The sequence below is a fragment of the Pelodiscus sinensis genome, unplaced genomic scaffold (assembly GCF_049634645.1).
Source record: "Pelodiscus sinensis isolate JC-2024 unplaced genomic scaffold, ASM4963464v1 ctg34, whole genome shotgun sequence".
Taxonomy (NCBI): Eukaryota; Metazoa; Chordata; order Testudines; family Trionychidae; genus Pelodiscus; species Pelodiscus sinensis.
The window spans coordinates 5,420,779-5,442,450 of record NW_027465849.1 but is presented as its reverse complement, the minus strand read 5'-3'; the positions used below and the strand labels follow the sequence as shown (position 1 = coordinate 5,442,450).

The 21,672-nt window shown below is 57.7% G+C and overlaps 1 protein-coding gene across 1 annotated transcript in view; it reads left to right on the top strand.

Moving 5' to 3' along the window:
* NPAS1 (neuronal PAS domain protein 1) overlaps positions 1-21,672 on the top strand; it is a 118,248-nt gene that overhangs the window by 8,746 nt on the left and 87,830 nt on the right. The window contains exons 2-3 of the mRNA XM_075915360.1: positions 8,163-8,335; positions 12,760-13,001. Coding sequence (XP_075771475.1) covers positions 8,244-8,335; positions 12,760-13,001 — 334 coding nt within the window. The 5' untranslated portion in view covers positions 8,163-8,243. The remainder of the gene's footprint in view (positions 1-8,162; positions 8,336-12,759; positions 13,002-21,672) is intronic.

Below are 21,672 nucleotides of genomic sequence, written 5' to 3'. Positions count from 1 at the left end.
TCATTGCAGTTAATAACAGGGCTGTTCTGGGTGTAAACTGGGACAAATGCTGCTGCCCGGAGCCCTGCATGGGACCTGGGTGCTCTGTTTCTCTACTTCTAATGCTCAATGCCCCTCTTGGTGTAACAGTCACTCAGTGCCCCCAAGGGTGTTGGAGCCTATCCCAGCACTGTGTGTTCCCTGCCATCAGCTGGGACATGTTCCCTGGGGTATGCCTGGCCATCTGGGCCCACTGCAGCTGGGCCCCAAAGGCCGAATCTGGGGAAGGGGAGCCAGCTGCACCTCGGTGCTTGATGAAAGGCTCTGACTAGCTGCGAGCTCTCCCGCGGCCTGTGGGGGCTCGGTATGGCCAGCCTGGAAGGGCTGCTTCCACCAGCACCTTTCACCTTTTCCCCAAAAATTTTTTTGCAGGGAATTAGTAACATAAAATTGACTGCCTTTTTTGTTCAGTGTTTGTACATGGCTGGCCACAATGGTCTCCTGGTCCCAGACTGGGGCTCTTAGGTCCAACTGCAACAAGCCTAATAATCATTAAAATGTACAGCGCCTGGCGCAATGGATTCCTGGTACCGGACTGGAGCACCTAGGTAGCTACCGTAATTCTCCTAGTAGCAATAACATAATAATGACTCCCCTTTGGAAGTGCCCTATTCTGGTCCCTTTGCCTGTGTGGACGATCCTTTCGTCATGCTGGATGTGTCTATGCAGGCGTGGCCATACACTGGCTAGCTCTGATCGAGCTATTACGCCAAATGCAGCCACATGGGCTGCAACGGTAGGAGTGGCATAATGGCCTAGCCCCGAGTATGATCCCTTCTTCAGCCTGGGTACTCAGGGCAGCCTCCCCTGCCACCCCCACCACTGCAGTGACCTCGCTACTTTTAGCAGAGTAAGGATGGGGAGGGTCATTTGGAGCCATGATCTGGAGCAGAACGAGAGATGGTGAGTGTCGTATGTAGCTGGTCCACTTGTGCAAAGTGGTAGGGAGACCACCACCTTCCCAGTTTGCACTGGGGCCTGGGGCAGTGCAAAGTTCAGCGGGGCGGAGACAATATTCAGGACTGCTGGGCGCCAGCGACCTGGGTCAGCCTAGGAGCGGTCGGGCCAGCGCTAGAGATCCCTCTGGCCGGGGGTGGGGAGGGGGAAGGGGCCCAGCTTAGATGAACTTGGGCTCTGAAATGTTCCTTTTTTAAAAAGTGTAATTTTGTAATTTCTCATAAATGATCAAAATCCAGATGGGGCCGGTGTGTGCCTAGAGTGTAAAATGTGAAATTAACATACCAAGTTAATTTCATGCACCCCCTCCCCCCGCCCCGCTTGCCTCGGGTTATCTAAAGAAGGAACACAGCTCAGGATTAGAGAGAGAATATGTGTGTGTGGGGGGGGAGGGTGCGTGTGCAGTGGGAAGAGCTAGGAGACAGGACAGCTGGAGTCTGCCCCTGATTCTGGGAGGTCAGTGGGGTCGGGGAGATAAAATCAGTGGGCTTGCAAGTCAGGGCCGGCTGGATTCTATTTTGGGCACTGTCGCCGATTCATGAGGAAGAGGGTGATTCACACCCTGCCGTGCCTCAGTTTCCCCACCTGTAAAGCCGACACCAGGATCCTGGACCTAGTTTTGGGAAGTGCTTTGAGATCCCTGGTTAAGCACGAAGCCTGCAGGCCCTTAGATGGAGTCGCTGCTCGCAGCTGGGTCGGGTGCCGCTGGGACAGTGGCAGGGGAGCAGACCAGCACGGGGGGGGGGGTGAATGTCCCTCCATGGGAGCCCCTAGCCAAGCTGGGATGGGCCCCAGGGGTGGGAGCAAGTAGACTGACACCTTGCCAGCTGAGAACATAAGAACAGCCAGACTGGGTCAGGCCAAAGGGTCGTGGAGCCCAATGCCAACACTGGGGTGGCGTCTGGGGCAGCTTCCCCTCTGGGGCTGCCCTAGAATTACACTGCAGGGCTGCCCTGGCCCATGCCCGGGACCTCACTGGCCATAGACAATTCCCCAACAGGGAACTGGCACCTTGGGAAGGGTGTGGGCAAGTGGGGGAGGGGCAGACAAAGGAGGGAGGGGTCTCACTACACCCTCTATCTTCTGAGTCCCCACCCCAGCTCCGGTAAAAGAGTGGAGCCTAGTGGTTAGAGCTAATGGGGGCTGGGAGCCAGGACTCCTGCGTTCTGCCACTGATTTACCATTCGACCTCTAACCCAGGAGCACTCACATGTGCCAGGAGTAGCAGCTAGCGCTTGCAGGCACGCAGCTTGTTGAGACTCTGTGGATTTGCGGTGCACGGGGATGGCGGGCTGTTCAGGCTCTTGTCCCCCTCTTCGTCCCTCTCCCAGCCCCACCAAAGCCCCATGTTTGTCTTCCCAGCTGGAGCGGTGGAGTTTGTGCCAGACACGGCATTTGTACTGCTATTAGGTGTATTATGGTAGCATCCCTATCATGGACCAGGCCCCCATTGTGCCAGGTGCTGCACATTTGTGTTGCTATTAGGTGCATTACGGTAGCACCCAGGGGCTTGCCTTGCAGGCTGTACAGACACAGGACAGATCGATGGTCTTGGCCCCTTGGGTTTACAAAACGATCCCTTAGCTCAGGGCTTCTTCCCCTGGGGGATCCCCCTCCCCCACATCCCGCCTTGTCTTGCCCCTGGCAGCCCTTGGGTTGAGGCTGCAGCCACCAGGTTTGTTTCTCCTTAGGCACCATGGTGCCTATTTAACCCTTTACCCTCCCGTGTAGCCCCCGACGGCCGCTGACTCCCCAAACCTTTTGCAGACACAGACTCGGGTTCTGGGCTAAATTTAGTGCAGGGCCTTCTTGTGCAAACTGAGGTCGGTCTGGCTCTCTGCACTAGTGCTGGGGGCTCTGGGCCCAAGCTCCTGAGACGGGTTGAAGCCATGAATTATATTCCCACCCACAGGGGGAGGAGGGGAGCGTTGTTCTCAGGGGGGAGAAACTGAGGCACGGAGCGGGCAAGGGTCCTGTCCAGGGTTGCGATTAGAACCCAGGAGTCCTGATGTGCTGCTCTGGGCTTTAAGCACCAGCCCACGTTCCCTTGGAGGGTGGAGAAGGCGGAAAGCCAGCTCTAAGACATGTCTGCAAGAGGCAGGGAGGCTCAGTGGTTAGAGGCTCTAACGTAGGCATTGGGAGAGCTGGGCTCCTTTGCTACTGACTTCTTGTGTGACCTTGAGGAGGTCTTTTAGTCTTTCTATGCCTCACTTTCCCCATCTTTAAAATGGGGGTAACAGCCCAGGCCCCCCGGGGGATTAGGAGGCTAAATCCAGCATGGATTATGAGGTGCTGAGATACCATGCTGAGGGGTCCCCCATAAGTTCCTTGGGCATCTGGGTAATTCAGCTGACACTATGACTTTACTGGGTATGACACCCTGGCGTTCTCAGGCCGGCGTGCGTCTACACCGGGTCTGGGTCTCAGTTACAACTAGCAAGCAGAAGCTGGTGGGGTTTTCTATTCAGCCCTAAAGACCCCCTTAACCAGTCTGACCCCCTGGCTCTGCTGTCCATGGTACTCTTCCTCTTCTGGGCATTTGCCAGGGCAGTGTGTCTGCTGGCTGGGAGCAAGGCCCGTGGCTTCCCCCAACCCCTGGTTACTCCCCTGTCAGGCCTTAAACTTGCACGTCTCTTATTGTTGGTACGAAAGAGGCCCCATCCGGAGCCCCCTCTGCCCAGAGGCAGAATGACAGCGCCTGCTCTGAAGGACTCACTGTTTAAACGGGAGGAGGGGAAACTGAGGCAGGGCTGTGACACTCGACGCCACACAGGACCCAGATCTCCGGAGTCCCAGCATAATGCTCCACCCATTGGGCCACGTTACCTTGCTTCTGGGTGTGAAATTACCCCTTTTTCGCTGGTGTCCTCTTTCTCATCCTATGCAGAGAGCAGCCGCTGGGGACCCACCGTCTTAATCTGAGGCTGCTATGGCAACATCACCCCGAGTCTTGCCTCCCCAGAGCAGGGGGGCGGGGCTGGTAATGCCCCGCCCCCGCCGGGTTAGTCCTGGGGGGACAAGTAGGGGAGGGCCCGCATTGGGAGTTTCCCTCCGCGGCCGACCCGAGGAATCGCTGGCCTTTGCTGGAAGGCTCCATGCGGCGTTGGGATGGGGTCTGGGGTCTGGCCCTGGGGTGAATTAGCTGCAAAGGTGCAGGCTGGCCGGGAGCTTCGGAGCCCGTGCTCGTGTTTGGAGACGCCAAGCTCCCAGGGAGAGGAGGACACAGGAACAGCAAAACAAAGTCAGAGCGGACTGCGAGAAATGGCCAAGCCAGGCCCCGTGGAAGGGGCAGTTAAGGGAAGAATCGTGGAATCCTACGGCCCTCGAGTGTCATCAAGTCCAGTCCCCTGGCCTCGTGGCAGGACCAAGCACCATCTAGACCATCCCTGGTAGAGGGCCGATAAAGAAAAGTTATTTATTAGTTCCCTGAATAGAAGAACTAGAGGACACCAAATGAAATGAATGGGGAGCAGGTTTAAAACTAATAAAAGAAAGTTCTTCTTCACACAGCGTGTTGTCAACCTGTGGAACTCCTTGCCAGAGGAGGCTGTGAAGGCTAGGACTATAATAGTGTTTAAAGAGAAGCTAGATAATTTCATGGAGGTTAGGTCCATAAAAGGCTATTAGCCAGGGGATTAAATGGTGTCCTTGGCCTCTGTTTGTCAGAGGCTGGAGAGGGATGGCAGGAGACAAATCTCTTGATCATTGTCTTCGGTCCACCCTCTCTGGGGCACCTGGTGCTGGCCACTGTCGGCAGACAGGATACTGGGCTAGATGGACTTTTGGTCTGACCCAGTACGGCCGTTCTTATGTCTGTCCAACCTGCTCTTAACTAGCTCCAGTGATAGAGATTCCACAACATCCCTGGGCAATTTATTCCAGTGTTGAACCACCCTGACAGGTAGGAAGTGTTTCCTAATGTCCAACCTAAACCTCCCTGGCTGCAGTTTAAGCCCCTTGCTTCGTGTCCTATCATTAGGGGCCAAGGAGAACAATTTTTCTCCCTCTTTGTAATACCCTTTTAGATACCTGAAAACCGCTCTCATGTCCCCTCTTATCTTCTTTCCAAACTAAACAAGCCCAATTCCTTCAGTCTTCCCTCATCGTGCATGTTCTCTAGACCTTTCATCATTTGTGTTGCTCTTCTCTGGACCCTCGCTAGTTTCTCCACATCTTTCCTGAAATGTGCTGCCCAGAACTGGACGCAAGACTCCAGCTGAGGCCTGATCAGTGCAGAGCAGAGTGGAATCGAAGGGAACTGGCAGTTCCCAAAAGACCTAAGACTAGAGGCTCAAGATCACAGCAGGCCAACGTGGCGGCACAAGGGGGTTTTTAGCCACCGAACATCTGAAAGGGAGCCACGCAGGGAGAGACACGTCCCTAAGCAGCACGTGCAGGGACAGCACAAGTGTGGGGACGACGACAGGCAAGCTGAGGCCAGGCAGGAGGTACAGCCGGCAGGGGAGGGGAGAGACAACGCGAAGGGTTCTCCGAATACACCCGCCAAAGGGGAGCGCTCAGGGAGGTGTGTGTGTGTGGGGGGGCTGCTCACTGGGGAACGGGAGCTGGTGCCGGGCGAGGACGGCAGAGCTGCTCGGGGCCGACTCTGCTTCCGTCTCCTCACAAACACGCCGTGGGCCCGGGCGGCTGGCGCCGTGCCACAGGGAACGGGACGCGGGTCGGGAGAGGTAAAGAACCCGCCAGAGCCCGACAGCCGAGTCTGGGTGAACTCACACCCGCGGGGCCGGGCGCTGTCTCCCCGAGGGGGCGGCTGGAGTTGGCTGAAGAACCGGCCCCATGGGAATGGCTGGGGAGGCCCTAGAGGCCTGCGGACGGGCTGACGAAGCCCCTGCCTCTCCAAAGGAGCCCAGGAGCTGTGGGCGGGCCAGCCTGCCTGGGGCTACTGGAGCAATGTAGGAAACAGGCAGCGTGCGATTCCCTGCGGGGGTCCCCAGCAGCCGGCAGGGACTCGCCACGAGCAAACCCCACCACGCCAGCTGGAGCCCTTCGGCAGGTGGCTGGTTTGCTGGCTGGGGGTGCCGTGGGCTTCACGCCTGGGCTCCAGCCAGGGACCCAATCCTGGGGCCGTCCCGAGCAGTCCACGGGGGATACGCAGGCTCGGTGGAGTGGCCGGGAAGTGGCTGCGGAGCGGGTTACACGGCTGCAAACGGGGTGCAGCAGGGAGCGCGGTCGGATCGGGGCGGTGGCGAGGGAGGCCCCAGCGTTGGGGCCGGGTGTCTCGCGGCTGCGCTAGTGCCGGGATGGCGGAGCAGGCGACGTGCGGCTCAGGTTGCTGAGGGCTCGGAGCTGGGGCTGGCCAGCCCTTCGGAGGGCAGAGCTGAGATCCGAGGGCGCTTGCCAAATCGGAGGCCTGTCTCCACTGAAGTGGGATTCAACATGGACCCTTGTGCAGTGGGGGCCCCGGGGCAGGAAAACCACACACACCAACCCAGGCTGGGGGGGACCGGCTGGCGGCAGCACAGCTGAGCGGGAGCTGGGGGGGGTGGCAGGTCGCACCCTCCGCCAGTCGGCACTCCACCAGCAGGGGGCAGGTTGCCCGGCTGCACCGGCGCTCCTGGGTACGTCTACCCTGCGGAGGGTTCACACACTGCACCCCAACACAACCTACTGCACCCCCAAACAGACACGTTCACACACTGCACCCCAACACAACCTACTGCACCCCCAAACAGACACGTTCACACACTGCACCCCAACACACACCTACTGCACCCCCAAACAGACACGTTCACACACTGCACCCCAACACAACCTACTGCACCCCCAAACAGACACATTCACACACTGCACCCCAACACAACCTACTGCACCCCCAAACAGACACATTCACCTACTGCCCCTCCAGCACACACATTCACACACTTGCCCACACTGAAGCAGTGGAAGAACTAGTGATGGTCTAGTAGTGGAAGGTGACTGGAGGGGAATTTGCAAACCTGTATTTCATCCCAGCTCGTGCACCGACTTCACTTTGCACTTTCTCTATCAGCCCTGATCTCGGTCCCTGTGTGTCTGGGCAGCACCTGACCCAACAGAGTCCTGATCTCAGCCACTGTTCGGCCTGTGCCTGACAGGGCCTGATCTCGGTCCCTGTGTGTCTGGGCAGCACCTGACCCAACAGAGTCCTGATCTCAGCCACTGTTCGGCCTGTGCCTGACAGGGCCTGATCTCGGTCCCTGTGTGTCTGGGCAGTGCCTGGCAGGACACAGATCGAGTGTAGACCCCTAAACCGACGCTGAGGGCAGCTCCCGCCGGCGTCCGACACGCCTCTGGTGAGGGAAGCGGACTGGAGCGTTTGCAGTGTGGACGCCTCCGTGGCTCGGCTTCAGGCGCTTTGCGTATCTGGCGCTGCGAACCTTAGGCCGACCTTCCGGGTCCAGTGTAGGCCTGGCCTTAGCTTATGTCCTATGTGCTCGCAGCCGGTGATCCGGGGTTATCTAGCCCATGTGTAGGTGGGACTCCCATTTTCCCCTGCTTTAACCACTCAGCACCACTTCCTCTTGCCCCTGAAGTGGGACTAGAATGCAGGAGTCTTGGCTTCCATTTTCCCCTGCTTTAACCACTCAGCACCACTTCCCCTTGCCTCTGAAGTGGGAATAGAACCCTGGAGTCTTGGCTCCCAAGCAGACTCCAGGAGGACAGGGGCATGAGGAGCCGGGCTCAGCCCGGCATAGAGGCAGCTACCCTGGCAACGTGGTGCTTTTTTGGCGTGCGGGGTGAGTGGATTAGGCAGTGCTGGTAAGATCATGGCCAAGCCGGGCTCAGAGGAGGCTCCATTAGGACTGGAGCACTGTGCTAGCTCTGCTATAGGTGGGCAAACCTCTCTGGTGTGTGCTAGGGGAACACCAAGTCCTTGTCCTGCCCTTTGACAGGCATGGGAAACTGAGGCACAGAAAAGGACTCCCATGCAGTTACCATGCAGCGCTGGGACTACAGCCGCGGTATCTTCCACGTCCCAGGCCTTTGCTCTATCCATTGGGCAAGACTGCCTCCCCTTGGGATAACCCTGGTCTCTCCTCTTCTTCCCCAGCCCCTCACCCTTGGCAACAACTGCAGATGGGTCTTCAGGTGCAGGCACAGGTCTGTGTGTTGAGTCCCCGGTGGGGGGGAGAAAACTGACCCTCTCTCGCCTCTTGTTCTTCCAGGAGGCCTGGCCCTTCTCCCGAGGCAGCCGCTCAGAGACTGCCTGAAGTCAGCTGGCCTGGAGCCCAGCGCCCTGAGTAAAGATGGCCGCCCCGTTCGGCACTGAGCTGAAGTGCGTTAGCGTAGAGTGGGACTTCTTGCAAGGCCTGTTGGTTAAGAATCAGCCGGTGCCCTGGTAAGATGCTGGAGGGGGGTGGATTCTTTGTACATATGCAGGCCCTTCCACCCCCGCGGCTGGGAACACAGTACGGGCCTGGGTTAACCAAGCCAGACAGTCCCTGGGGAGAGGGGGTCGTCCCCGAGGGAAACTGAGGCCTTGAAAGACGTAACTAGCCTCAGGTCACTCAGCAAGTTAGTGCAGAGCTGGGATTAGAACCCAGGAGTCCTGGCTTCCATTTTCCCCTGCTTTAACCACTCAACACCACTCCCCTTACCCCGAAGTGGGTCTAGAACCCAAGAGTCTTGGCTCCCATTTTCCCCTGCTTTAACCACTCAACACCACTCCCCTTGCCCCCGTAATGGGACTAGAACCCAGGAGTCTTGGCTTCCATTTTCCCCTTCTTTAACCACTCAACACCACTTCCCCTTGCCCCCGTAGTGGGACTAGAACCCAGGAGTCTTGGCTCCCCTTTTCCCCTTCTTTAACCACTCAACACCACTTCCCCTTGCCCCTGTAATGGGACTAGAACCCAGGAGTCTTGGCTTCCATTTTCCCCTTCTTTAACCACTCAACACCACTTCCCCTTGCCCCTGTAGTGGGAATAGAACCCGGGACTCCTGGCTCCCTGGGGTACCCACTAGCTCCCACTCCTTTCCCAGATCTGGGAGTGGAACTCAAGGGTCCTGCCTTCTAGCCCCCTGCTGTGCCCCGCTCCTGCCACCCTTTGCTCTTCCAGCCACTCCCGGTTGCGAGGGATTTTTCGTAGGCCCACTTGCTGACAGTCTCTTGTTCTAGGGTAGCCGGGATCTGAACCGGCCCGGTGCTCTGACACTTTTCAGGGTCTTCCTCCCATCCCCGAAATCTCTGAGTGGGGAAACCCTGGGGCTGAAATGCAGCCCAGCTGCAGCCTCCGCTGGCCAGCAGCCAAGCACAAAGACTTTCCAGTGTCCTTGGGGAGCCATCACGGAGCTGAAGCCTTTCAGTGAGTCTAGACTTGACGTTAGACAAACAAGTCCCGGCAGCGCTCTGGCGACGCGTGGCCAGAGTTGTGTATCCCGCCTCAGGGGACTACCTGGAAATAGGCCACTGAATGCCTCCTCCACTGCAGGGAACCCATTTCTGATGCCACCAGCTCCTTTCCATTTAGGGATCCCTCCGTCCCGGCTTGGCCGGCTCTCGGGTCTAAGGGGGGCAAAAAACGTTCAACGCGTTTGCACTGAGCCATGCACCTGTGCTTCACAACGAGCTGTGAATTGAGGCTGCGTCGGGCAAATAGCTTCAGCGGAAGGAAGAAAAGATTTGCTTTTGCCCAACGTGTTTGGTTTCAAAATGCCGTTTCACGCTCAGATTGGCCTTCAAGCCACCAAACACGCAGCGGGTGGAAAAGCCCCGATTTGAAACAACCCGGAAATTCCCACCGACAAGGGTGCGAAGCAGCCAACGGTAAAAACCCTGAAAACAAAAACGAACATAACCCCCCCAAAGGTGAACCAAAAAGTGTTCCTTTGAACTGAAACCCTCTTCCCTCCCCCAAAACAGTGTTTTGAATGGAGCTGAAATTTTCGCTCTGTTTGGATTTTTTTTCCAAGTGTTTGATTCCATGAAAAAAGTCGGCACCCTCCCGCACTTGGTGGGACTCAAACCAGATTTTTTAAAATGATATTTTAGTTTTTGGTTTGGCGCCTGATCGGCAAAGATTGTTGTTTGCTCAGTTCTCTGTGGGTTGTGTGGTAGCAGGGCTACCCTTGCCCTGTGGTGGCTGCCAGCAAACGTATGCTCACACTGTGGTGTTTAAAACCGCCGTGTAGACGTTCCCACTCAAACCGGAGTCCAGACTCTTGGAGCAACCCCATTTCCTGGGGTTTGGAGCTGAGACTCTTGCGTCTATAAAGTGGGTTTAAGTCTCGTAGGATGAACCTGAGTCAATGGGTGGCTTTAATGCTCAGAGCCATGGGGTTATGGTTTTGCAGTGTAGACACAGCCTTGGTGCTCCAGAGAAAACATTCCCTATATGGCTATGGATGGAAGGGGGCGATGGTTGGGTAGGGCACCAGCCAGGAGACCAGAGTTTAATTCACTGTCCCATGGGCAGGTTGCGTAGAATGCCCTGTGCCTCAGTTTTCCCATCTGTAAAAGGGGGACACCCTTCAAGGGAGGTTGGGAAATCAATGACTTGGTCAGCGCTGACACCAGATATACTGGTTTTAAAATTGTGACAGTGAGAAGAGCGAGGGATTGATTCTTCTTTGTTTCGGGGGGCTGGGTTGTTACCCCAGGGGCCTGGAGTCCACAGAGCGGAAGCAGCGGGACCAGCCCATACTCAGACCCCCTTGCCATGGTGCCCTGGCCAGATCCAGACGCAAGGGCAGACTTCCGCTCTGGCGTGAGCAAAGGCGAATGAGGGGCTGAGCACAGGGGGTGCCGGCTCTCGGTTTTCCTCGCCAGCGTCAGACCCTTTGAGTAGCTCACACACTAATAAATTCTTGATTCTGCCCTCTCCCCCTGTGTATTTACGGTGCCAGTCCCTGCCTATTTAGCTTCTCTGCCCCTCCATGCACATCCTGGAAGGCAAATCCGCTCTTCCACCCCCCAACCTCTCCATGTTCTGGCTACTGGGCCCCAAGCATTCTCCATGGGGGCAGCCCCAGAGGGTTGGGGAAAGTTGAAGGAGAGGCGCTAAGGTGCTAGCAGCAGAGCCTGGCAAACAATTGTTTTTGGGGGTGGCAGGATTGGGGCTTTGGTCCTTCTGAAAAATCAAGGGGCAAAAATGCATCACGGCTGCACCCGCGGTGAAAGACGTCCCAGGGTTTCCAGCGAAGCAAAACCCGGGAGAAGCTTTTAGTCTGCGGCCAGACGCTGCGTCTCCAGCGTTTCCGTTCCTTGATTTCCGAAGGCACGCCAACGTGGCTGCCATGGTGGAAGGTCCTGTGGAATCGCGAGCTGGCCCCATTTTTGTTACGAAGAGGCTGGCGCCTTTTTCGGCCGCGGGGCTGGGTGGAGGGTTGCGTTTGGCTGGAGTGTTTGGGTGGCCGAGGGGGTTCGGCGAAACTGCTGTTTCGAGTCACCTGATTCCGGAGTTTAGCCAATTTGTGGTGGAAAATCTCGTCTGGCTCTGGTTAGCAGGGCCTGAAAAGGCTGCTGGCTTCTCCAGTCCGGCTTGAGGCCATAAGAACATAAGAACAGCTGTACTGGGTCAGACCAAAGGTCCTTCTAGCCCAGTATCCTGTCTGCCGACAGTGGCCAGCACCAGGTGCCCCAGAGAGGGTGGACTGAAGACAATGACCAAGCAATTTGTCTCCTGCCATCCCTCTCTAGCCTCTGACAAACAGAGGCCAAGGACACCATTTAATCCCCTGGCTAATAGCCTTTTATGGACCTAACCTCCATGAAATTATCCAGCTTCTCTTTAAACTCTGTTATCGTCCTAGCCTTCACAGCCTCCTCTGGCAAGGAGTTCCACAGGTTGACTGTGTGAAGAAGAACTTTCTTTTATTAGTTTTAAACCTGCTACCCATTAATTTCATTTGGCGTCCTCTAGTTCTTCTATTTAGGGAACTAATAAATAACTTTTCTTTATCGGCCCTCTCCACACCACTCATGATTTTATAGACCTCTATCATATCCCCCCTCAGTCTCCTCTTTTCTAAACTGAAAAGTCCCAGTCGCTTTAACCTCTCCTCATATGGGACCCGTTCCAAACCCCTAATCATTTTAGTTGCCCTTTTCTGAACCCTTTCCAAGGCCAAAATATCTTTTTTGAGGTGAGGAGACCACATCTGCACACAGTATCCAGGCCAGATGTGAAATTGCCCTGGGAACCTGTCTCCTGAGCCCATGTACCATGGTCCAGCCTCTGTTTCTGCCAGGCCAGTGAATGGAGCTGGGAGGTGGACGTGGGGCATCCTAAGACCAAGAGGCAGGAAGCAGGCTCCCAACTCCAACGACCCGCCCTGAGTTCACCCTCTGATCTGGCCACGCAGGGCAGGCCGGGCACTGGGTGTCATGGCTGGAGAGAGAGGGGCTGAGTGTTTCTAGCGGGCTAGCTGGGGGCCTGGCGTGTGGCTGGAGCAGGGAGACACGGGGGCAGAAGGGAAGCAGCGGCTGAGATTCCTGCACCGAGGCCCACGCGCACCAGTCTTGGGGGCATCTCAGTTGGGCACTTCAGGGGGAGGTGCCCGGCCACACAGAGGAGGTGGGAGGTTGGGGGGGGGTAGTGTTGCTGTCGGGGGGGGGGGGTTGCCTGGTATTGCAGCAGGGATGGGACGTGGTGGCGGGAGGGACTTTGGGGGAGCAGTGTGGTTTGGCTGCAAAGGGGGCATGAGAGGCGGGGCAGTGGCCGGGGGGGGAGGGCTGCCTTGCCTGGTTCAGTCAGGAGGCTGATGGGGTGGGGCACCCCCTAGCCCTCGCGCTGTCTAACCCGTGTGCACGCCCTGCCCCAGCCTGCAGGCCCTGCGGAAGGAGAAGTCGCGCAATGCGGCCCGCTCCCGGCGCGGCAAGGAGAACTTCGAGTTCTACGAGCTGGCCAAGATGCTGCCCCTGCCCGGCGCCATCACCAGCCAGCTGGACAAAGCCTCCATCGTCCGCCTCACCATCAGTTACCTCAAGATGCGCGACTTCGCCAGCCACGGCGAGCCCCCCTGGGGCCCCACGGCGAGCCCCCCGCCCGGCCCGGCCGGCAAAGGTAAGAGCCAGAAGGAATTGGCCCCTCTTCCCCCCGTGCTAACCTGCCCCTCTCAAGGGAATGACCCCCCCACTGCGAGAACCACCCCCGTCCGGGTTCTCCCCCCCCCCAACTGCGAGAACCACCCCCGTCCGGGTTCTTCCCCCCCCCCACTGCGAGAACCACCCCCGTCCGGGTTCTTCCCCCCCCCACTGCGAGAACCACCCCCGTCCGGGTTCTTCCCTCCCCACTGCGAGAACCACCCCCGTCCAGGTTCTTCCCCCCCCACTGCGAGAACCACCCCCGTCCGGGTTCTTCCCCCCCCCACTGCGAGAACCACCCCCGTCCGGGTTCTTCCCCCCCCACTGCGAGAACCACCCCCGTCCGGGTTCTTCCCCCCCCACTGCGAGAACCACCCCCGTCCGGGTTCTTCCCCCCCCCACTGCGAGAACCACCCCCGTCCGGGTTCTTCCCCCCCCACTGCGAGAACCGCCCCCGTCCGGGTTCTTCCCCCCCCCACTGCGAGAACCACCCCCGTCCGGGTTCTTCCCCCCCCACTGCGAGAACCACCCCCGTCCGGGTTCTTCCCCCCCCCACTGCGAGAACCACCCCCGTCCGGGTTCTTCCCCCCCCACTGCGAGAACCGCCCCCGTCCGGGTTCTTCCCCCCCCCCACTGCGAGAACCGCCCCCGTCCGGGTTCTTCCCCCCCCCCACTGCGAGAACCGCCCCCGTCCGGGTTCTTCCCCCCCCCCACTGCGAGAACCACCCCCGTCCGGGTTCTTCCCCCCCCAGCTGCGAGAACCACCCCCGTCCGGGTTCTTCCCCCCCCACTGCGAGAACCGTCCCCGTCCGGGTTCTTCCCCCCCCAGCTGCGAGAACCACCCCCGTCCGGGTTCTTCCCCCCCCAGCTGCGAGAACCACCCCCGTCCGGGTTCTTCCCCCCCCAGCTGCGAGAACCACCCCCGTCCGGGTTCTTCCCCCCCCCACTGCGAGAACCGTCCCCGTCCGGGTTCTTCCCCCCCCCACTGCGAGAACCACCCCCGTCCGGGTTCTTCCTCCCCCCACTGCGAGAACCAGCCCCGTCCGGGTTCTCCCCCACCCCCACTGCGAGAACCACCCCCGTCCGGGTTCTTCCCCCCCCACTGCGAGAACCACCCCCGTCCGGGTTCTTCCCCCCCCCACTGCGAGAACCACCCCCGTCCGGGTTCTTCCCCCCCCACTGCGAGAACTGCCCCCATCTGGGTTCTTCCCCCCCCCCCAGCTGCGAGAACCACCCCCGTCCGGGTTCTTCCCCCCCCACTGCGAGAACTGCCCCCATCCGGGTTCTTCCCCCCCCCAGGGGCACGACCGAGTCCTCTACCTTATGAATCTGCCCCTTACGCCCTCCAGGCCCTGCATTTACACAGCCGTCCGCAGGCAGGGACGCGCCCAGCGGGGTGACCCGAATGCTTCCCCCCGCTACTTGTAAGAGGCTCCAGCCAGCTCGCCCCACTCCGCAGCCTCTGCCCCCCCCCCCCCAGCCGTGGCACCAGCCTGCCCTGGTGAGACGCCTTCTACCGAGGACAGTGGCCGTGCACCAGCTTTCGTGCACGGAGCAGGGTCCCCCGGCGCTTTGGGCAAGAGGCGGCTTTGGGTAAAGCGCCGGGTGGATCGACCCGCTGCGGCCGGAAGGGACCGTGAGCCACGCGGGCGGAGCAAAGTGGGGTCCCCGAGAGATGAAAGCGAAAGCGCAATCGTGAGTCCTGCAGCCTGGGCGGGGTTTGATGGCGGCAGCGTCTCGCCCGGCGGGTTTGCTCCTCGTACGCGGGCCGGGATTGGCTTCCCCCGCCTGGGATCACCTCCCTGCTTCCGGCATCTGGCTCCAGACGTGGTTCCGGGGGTTGGGCTGTGGGGGGCCTGAGGCCAGGCGCCTGCCCCGCCTTTACAGGTTCCCTCTGCTCGCTTTTGCTCGGAGGGTGTCCCTGTGCCCGGTCTGGGAGGGGCCTTGGGAGCGGGGATCCCCCATACCGGGGGGGGGGGGAGGGGAGGGGGGTGCCACTCTTACACCATGTGTCAGTAACATGCACAAAGCAAAACTTCGTAACTCCGCCTACAGAGCAGAGGTGCCCACTGCCCCCTAGCCGGGGGAGGGGGCAGGGACGACTGGTGAGGAAGGACCGGGGGGGGGGGGGCGGGGGAGGGAGACTGCCCCCACTCCTAGCCTGGGAAAGGGCTGGGTCAACTCCCCTCTGCCCCAGGCCCGACCTCTTCCTGCCCCCACCCCACCCCTGTTCTGCCCCCTGGTCCTTTCCCCCATATGACACAGTGGGGGGCCCCGCTCTGGTTCCCCCACTCCCGGCGGCACGGCTCTGCTTCCCGCTGGTGAGCCCAGGGGCTGGGGGGGACCCCTACTGTGAACGCCAGTCCCCCCTCCATCCTCCCCTGGTCTGCCCGGGGGCTCTGGGCCTGCCGGCTACTGGCCCCTTGCCCCTCCTACCCACGGCGTTTAAGAGGTCATGTTCCCCTCAGCCCCCCCCTTATGCATTGTAGGGGCATTTTTGACCCACCCCTTCCCCCCCAGTTCCACCCCTTCCCCAACTCCCCACCCCGCCTCTCCCTGCCCCTGCCCTGCCCCAACTCCACCCCAGCTGGAAAAACTTAAACAACAACAAGGAATAGTCAAGCACCTTAAAGACGAACAAAACATGTCGATGGTCTCATGAGCTCTCGTGGGCACAGCCCACTTCTTCAGATGACTGGGGTATTAAAAGTCTGGATCTAAGAATAAATAAGGGGGCGGGGGGAGAAAAAAAATAGTGAATTAGATTGTTCAAAAGCTTCAGGGAGTAGCCGAGTTAGTCTGTACAGGATAAACTTAAAAAATTGACAACGAATAGTCTGGTAGATTGTTCAAGGTACAAGAGGCTGATGAGAACAATTTGCACCTCTATAAGCACTATTGGTTGGTTGGCTAAGTCATTAGGGGTACGTCTAAACTACATGCCTCCGTCGACGGAGGCATGTAGATTAGCCAGATCGGCAGAGGGAAATGAAGCCGCGATTAAAATAATCGCGGCTTCATTTAAATTTAAATGGCTGCCCCGCTCTGCCGATCAGCTGTTTGTCGGCAGATCGGGGCAGTCTGGACGCGCCGCGCTGACAAAGAAGCCTTTCTTGATCGGCACAGGTATGCCTCGTGAAACCAGGTTTACCTGTGCCGATGAAGAAAGGCTTCTTTGTCGGCGCGTCGCGTCCAGACTGCCCCGATCTGCCGACAAACAGCTGATCGGCAGAGCGGGGCAGCCATTTAAATTTAAATGAAGCCGCGATTATTTTAATCGCGGCTTCATTTCCCTCTGCCGATCTGGCTAATCTACATGCCTCCGTCGACGACGGAGGCATGTAGTCTAGACACACCCTAGGTGTGCTCGCCAGCCAATGTCTTTATTCATTCCTCTCTGATGGGAATCAGACTTGTAAATGAAGTTAAGATCCAATCCTGCCCTGTGGATTTGACTTGTGGAACTGACCTGAAACAACAGGGTGACTTGCAGATCCATTAGTGAGCGTCCAGGCAGGTTAAAGTATTCTCCAATGGGTTTCTCTGTGTTGCCTTTTCGGATATCGGGGGCACCGGGAGGGAGGGGGAGTTGATCAGCTACGTTTCTGATGGGCAAGAGGCCCTGAAGGGAGAGTGAAGCTTGGGGGCGGGTGGGGGCTGCACCCCGGAGCACCCACTGAGGCTGGCATCCGTGGCACAGAAAACACAACAGACTTTGACAATGACACCTTCCGTGGCAGTGGGGACTATGGATCGGACCCCAATACATCATGCGAATGGCCAAAGCTACGGGATTATTCATCTTTAGAGCCCTGCGTGAGCATCCACATCTATGTCTGTGCACACGCGCCGCGGAGGCCCGCAGCCGCCCCAGCGGACGCCGAGACCCGCCGCTGTCCAGCGGAGAGCTGCAGACCGGCTGGGTTCTCGAGACCACCTTTGTACCCACCTCTGCGTGATCTGCGCCCACGCACACCTGCGGGTGGACAGAGGGTGGGTGTGCAGGGCTCCAGAGATATCGCCTTTCCAAATAAGCGTGGGGATTTTCTTGCCTGCCTTTTGTTTCACTCTCCCTGCCCAATCTCCGCACGCGCCCCGGCAGCAATAACTTGTGCCAGGGCCCCCCCTTTTACTAAGGCTGTGGATGCTCTTCCCCCACGTGTGCAATCGGGGGACGTTCGGCGATACAGGCCTAAGTTGGCTCACCCATAGAAAAATACCGAACAAGTTTTTGGAGGAAAAAGTTTGTTGAGCAAAAAAAAAAAGAAAAAAGGACCGTGGCCCCTTTAAAAACTGCGTGGTCTGGTTCTTTGGCCCTACATCATCCAGCCATCCATCATCTTGCCTCCCTGCATCGGGCCGGACAGCTCCTCGGTCTATGGTTGCCAGGCTGCCTCTGTATTGACCCTGGGATTTTCGCCTCCTGACTGGGAAAAAATCAGAAAGTACCGGACATTTTTGGTGTCCAGTATTTTCTGAAATTTTTTTTTACCGGACAGGAGGCGAAAATACCAGACTGTCTGGTTCAGCACCGGACACCTGGCAACCCTACTCACCCAAGGTCCCACCAGAAGGAGGAACTAAATCCGGGGCTTGGCTAGGCCCCGCTCGCCGGCCATTCTTTCCCGCAACTTTCTGCTCAATGAGTTTCCAAGCTAAATAGACAAAGGCCTGCAAGGGAAAACAGAGGCTCGGTTTGCCCACGGTCAGCAAGGAGAATTCAGGTCTCAGTCCAGTGGCTCCAAAACAGACCCTCGAAGAGTCGCTCCGTGAGCTGCTAGCGGCAGTAGGCTCTTACCCTCCGTGTGGGGCAGCCCCAGGGAATGGGGCCAGCTGTGGCAGAGCGTTGCGACTCCTCCATTTCCTGCCCTCCAGCTCCCGCCCCTCTCTTGTCCTGCCGAAGGGGCCACGGCGGCTCCATTCCGACACGCGCACGCTCCCGCGTCCCCAGAGCACACAGAAAAGAGCATTGATTAGCCCTGCAGTAAATCACCATTTAAATCATGCAGCTTCCAAGTGTGTAATTAAGCAAATTAACTGCCTTGGAAGAATACAGGCTTCCAGCGATTTCTGATGACTGTCATTACCCGCCGGGTAGTTATCAGGCAAATAACATGTGTTCCCTGAACTGGGGACAAACATCTGCCTATTGTTCCGGCGGAGCTGGGGAGAGCTGCCCTGGGCTGGCCATCTCCCCCCGGGGCCGCTCGGGTCCGGATTCCGGCACACAGCCGCCGCCGCCCCTTTGCTGTCGCCGTTGGCGCGTGGAGCCCGGATCGGGTGGGGGAGGAATTATGCTAATGAGGAGCTTGGTGAGAGGGGCCGGGCCCCTGCTTTTGATATCGAGGCAGCTGGGCCTTGAGGGGGAGGGATGGCTGGGTGGGGAGTGAGCCTGGGGGGGTCATCGGGGAGGGGTGTGATCAGATGCCGGGGTTCTGTTTCTGGGTGCGGTTTAGGGGTCCATGCCAAGGAACTGCGGGGGGGGGGGGACAGGGTTCCTTTGCTGCGCTTGGGAGGGAAGTATGATGTAAGGGTTAGAGCGGGGGTTGGGAGAAGTCAAGATTCCTGGGTTCCTTTTCTGGGGAGCAGTACGGCTTAGGGGTTAGAGCAAGGGAGATCGGAGGAGTGTGTCAGGATTGCTGGGGAAGGGAGGGTGAACAGGGGGTTAGGACAGGGCTGGGGGTTGGGAATCAGGACTCCTGGGTTCTTGTCTCGGTTCTGCCACCGTGTGACCTTGGACAAGGTGACACTAACCACACAGTGAGCATCCTAACTTGGCTTGAGCGGGCCAGTTTTTCCTGCAGGCTGAAACTGCAGGCACTGGGCTGTCTTTGCTCCCGTTCTCTCATGGAAAGTGCCCGGCACGGTAGGACTGTACCAGGATCTTTGCAACCCTTCCTCTCCGAAGCATAGTCGCACCCTGCCCCCTTCAAACAGCAAGGGGATCAGTGACTTTAAAAACCAAATAGCACCAATTTCCTGACACCAGATCAGAGCGCTGCACCCAGATCCGATCCAGATCCGGGGGTGGAGGATCACTGGACGTGTTGGGGTCAGAACCCGGGAGTTCCGGCTCTGAGCCGTGCTTTTGTGAGGCCGGGCTCGCCGTCGTGACTTTGTGTAGTAGTAACTAGCTGTGAAACGGTGGATTTCAGCCGGAGATTTCAAAACAGTCTTCATAGCACCCTAGGGCTGGAAGAGACCTTGGGAGGCCATCGAGTCCAGCCCCCTGCCCAAAGCACGACCAATCCCAGTCAAAGGAAAGCAGGCTCACGCTCCCCATTTTATAGGGCAACTGAGGCACGAAGGCAGGGCGCGACCACAGCCAGTTGAGAATCTTTCAACTAAACGCTTTTTGTCAGAACATACTGGTGGGAAATGGAACGATTCTGTGGGACGTGTTTGTCAGACTTTTCTCCTTGAGAAATATTTGGGGGGGAACCCTTCAAAATAGACATCTGTCAGGGATGGTGTAGACGGAGCTTGATCCTGCCTTGAGGGCGGGGGGGCTGGACTCGATGACCTCTTGAGGTCCCTTCCAGTCCTATTATTCTATGATTCTATGAAAATTGTTTTGTTTTGTTTTGACATTTTCCAAATGGATAAATTCCTGGTTTCTAGTTCATAAACTGCTTTTTGTGTCAATCGGAGGCAGGCAAGAAACGGCCTGCAGGCTGGCTTCAGCCTGCCAAGCCACTGGATCTGACCCATGGGCCGCGCCACCGGTACCCTCGGACACAAAGCCGCCAGCTGCTTCAGAGCAGCCCCACACCACTTTAAGCAGCTGGCTGCTCCTTGTGGCTCTCTGTTCTGGACGCCAGGAGAGGGGGACGCTTTGTGGAAACCAGCCAATAGGAGCTGAGAGATTTTGCTAGGGGCGGGGCAGCCCACGCAATACCTCTCCCTCCCCCTAGTGCCAGAGAGCCACAGGGAGCAATGTGGGGCTGCAGCAGGCAGGGAGCCTGCCTCTGGCACCCAGGCCCTCCCTCCCTTCAACTCCCTGCTCCAGGTCACCATCCAAACCCTCTGCATCCCCCTCTCCTCCTCCCCAAGGTCACAACTCCCTCCCAGATCCTGCACCCCCCACCCTCCCCAAGGCCAGAATCCTTTCCTGCACCTATACCCCCTCCTGGACCCTGGATCCCAATCCCCTGCCCCAGATCACAATCTCCTCCTTTACCCAACCTCCATCTCAGACCCCACATCCCCTTCATAGAAAAGTGCGGCCCTTGACCACTTACCAAAATCTTGGAGTAGCCCCCCCCCCCCATCAAAAATGATTGCCCACCCTTGGTTTAGATGGTTCTGCAAACCAGAACCATTTTTTTAAACACCCGAAGGAACTGTTTGATTTGACTCCCACTGAATTTTCTTTTCTTTGTCAATTTGGGAACATTTCTGAGGTTTCAACTTTTCGTCCCGCTTTGGGACAGAAAACTGGTCTGATATCGCGCCACCCGAGAGGGAGGGCACTAGGCGGCATGGAGACAGACCCCCATCCTGAGACTCAGACCTGCAATCCACCCACTAGGCACTGCTGCCTTCCCTGAGTTTTAGAATACTAAACTTTAGAATTTTGCTGCTTTCTGCCTGTCTCCGAGCCCGTGCAAGGGGGAAGGCGGGTGCTGCTGCTTCCCACATCCCATCAGCTGGGGTAGGATTTTTACTACTGACCCTTTTGGGGTTGCCATGACCTCATCATCTGGTGCCTTGATACTCGCATCTCCAGCGAGGAGGGTGGAAATTCATCTGCCCTTAGTGAGACTAGGGGAAACTGCTGATAGATCCGTAGCTACCTAGGGGAGTCAGGCACATCAGTAACATGCAGCATCTGGGCTCTTGTCCCACTTGCTTCCCAGGTCTGCCTGGGCTCAGTTTCCTTCCTGCTATGGGCCCTAGATCATCTCTCTGGACCCTAGATCTGCAGTTTTTCCATTCCTAGAGTCACATAACAACCCCCTGCCCACTTACAGATAAAGCCGTTGTGCTAATTAGCATCTTTGACCTGAGGCCAATTTCCTAATCAATTGCATTAGTGAAATTAGCAGCATTTATGCTGACAGCAAAAGTCTTCCAGGCTTAACCAGGGAAAATATTAAGGTCACATTGATTAATAATCAGCAGTTTATTAAACATCTGCAGAGAGCCCAATTGCTCAAATTGCTGCTAATTTGACAGCAAAGGCAGCCTGATTTCCCTGAGTCACCCAGCCACCCAAAGCCAAGCTGGATTCTGGAAAGAAAAAGCCAGCAAGTTGCTACCAGTTGTTGGGGTGGGTCGCTAAGGTTTGAAAAGGGACCATGCCAGTGTCCCTCTCATTTTTCCATCTACGCGTGGAATAAATTTTGTTTCATGCACCAAGGCATGTGTGAGTGTGCACCACATGCTGACAGATGTGAGCGCTTTGCTAATCAGCTGTATGGCATTTGAAACACCTCTCGGTGGCTGCCCAAGTGCTCAGTTTCCAGGGAACACTGGACCTTGCAGGCTTGGAGACCAGCTGAAGTGGTTTTGATGGGGGGTTGGGAGTCAGGACTCTGGGGTTCTCGTCTCAGTTGTGGGGGAGGTGGGAGAGTGTTGTCTTTTTCTGTAATCACTAGATGAAGAATCAGATTTCAAGGGCTAAGATTTCCAGATGTGGCTAGAGATTT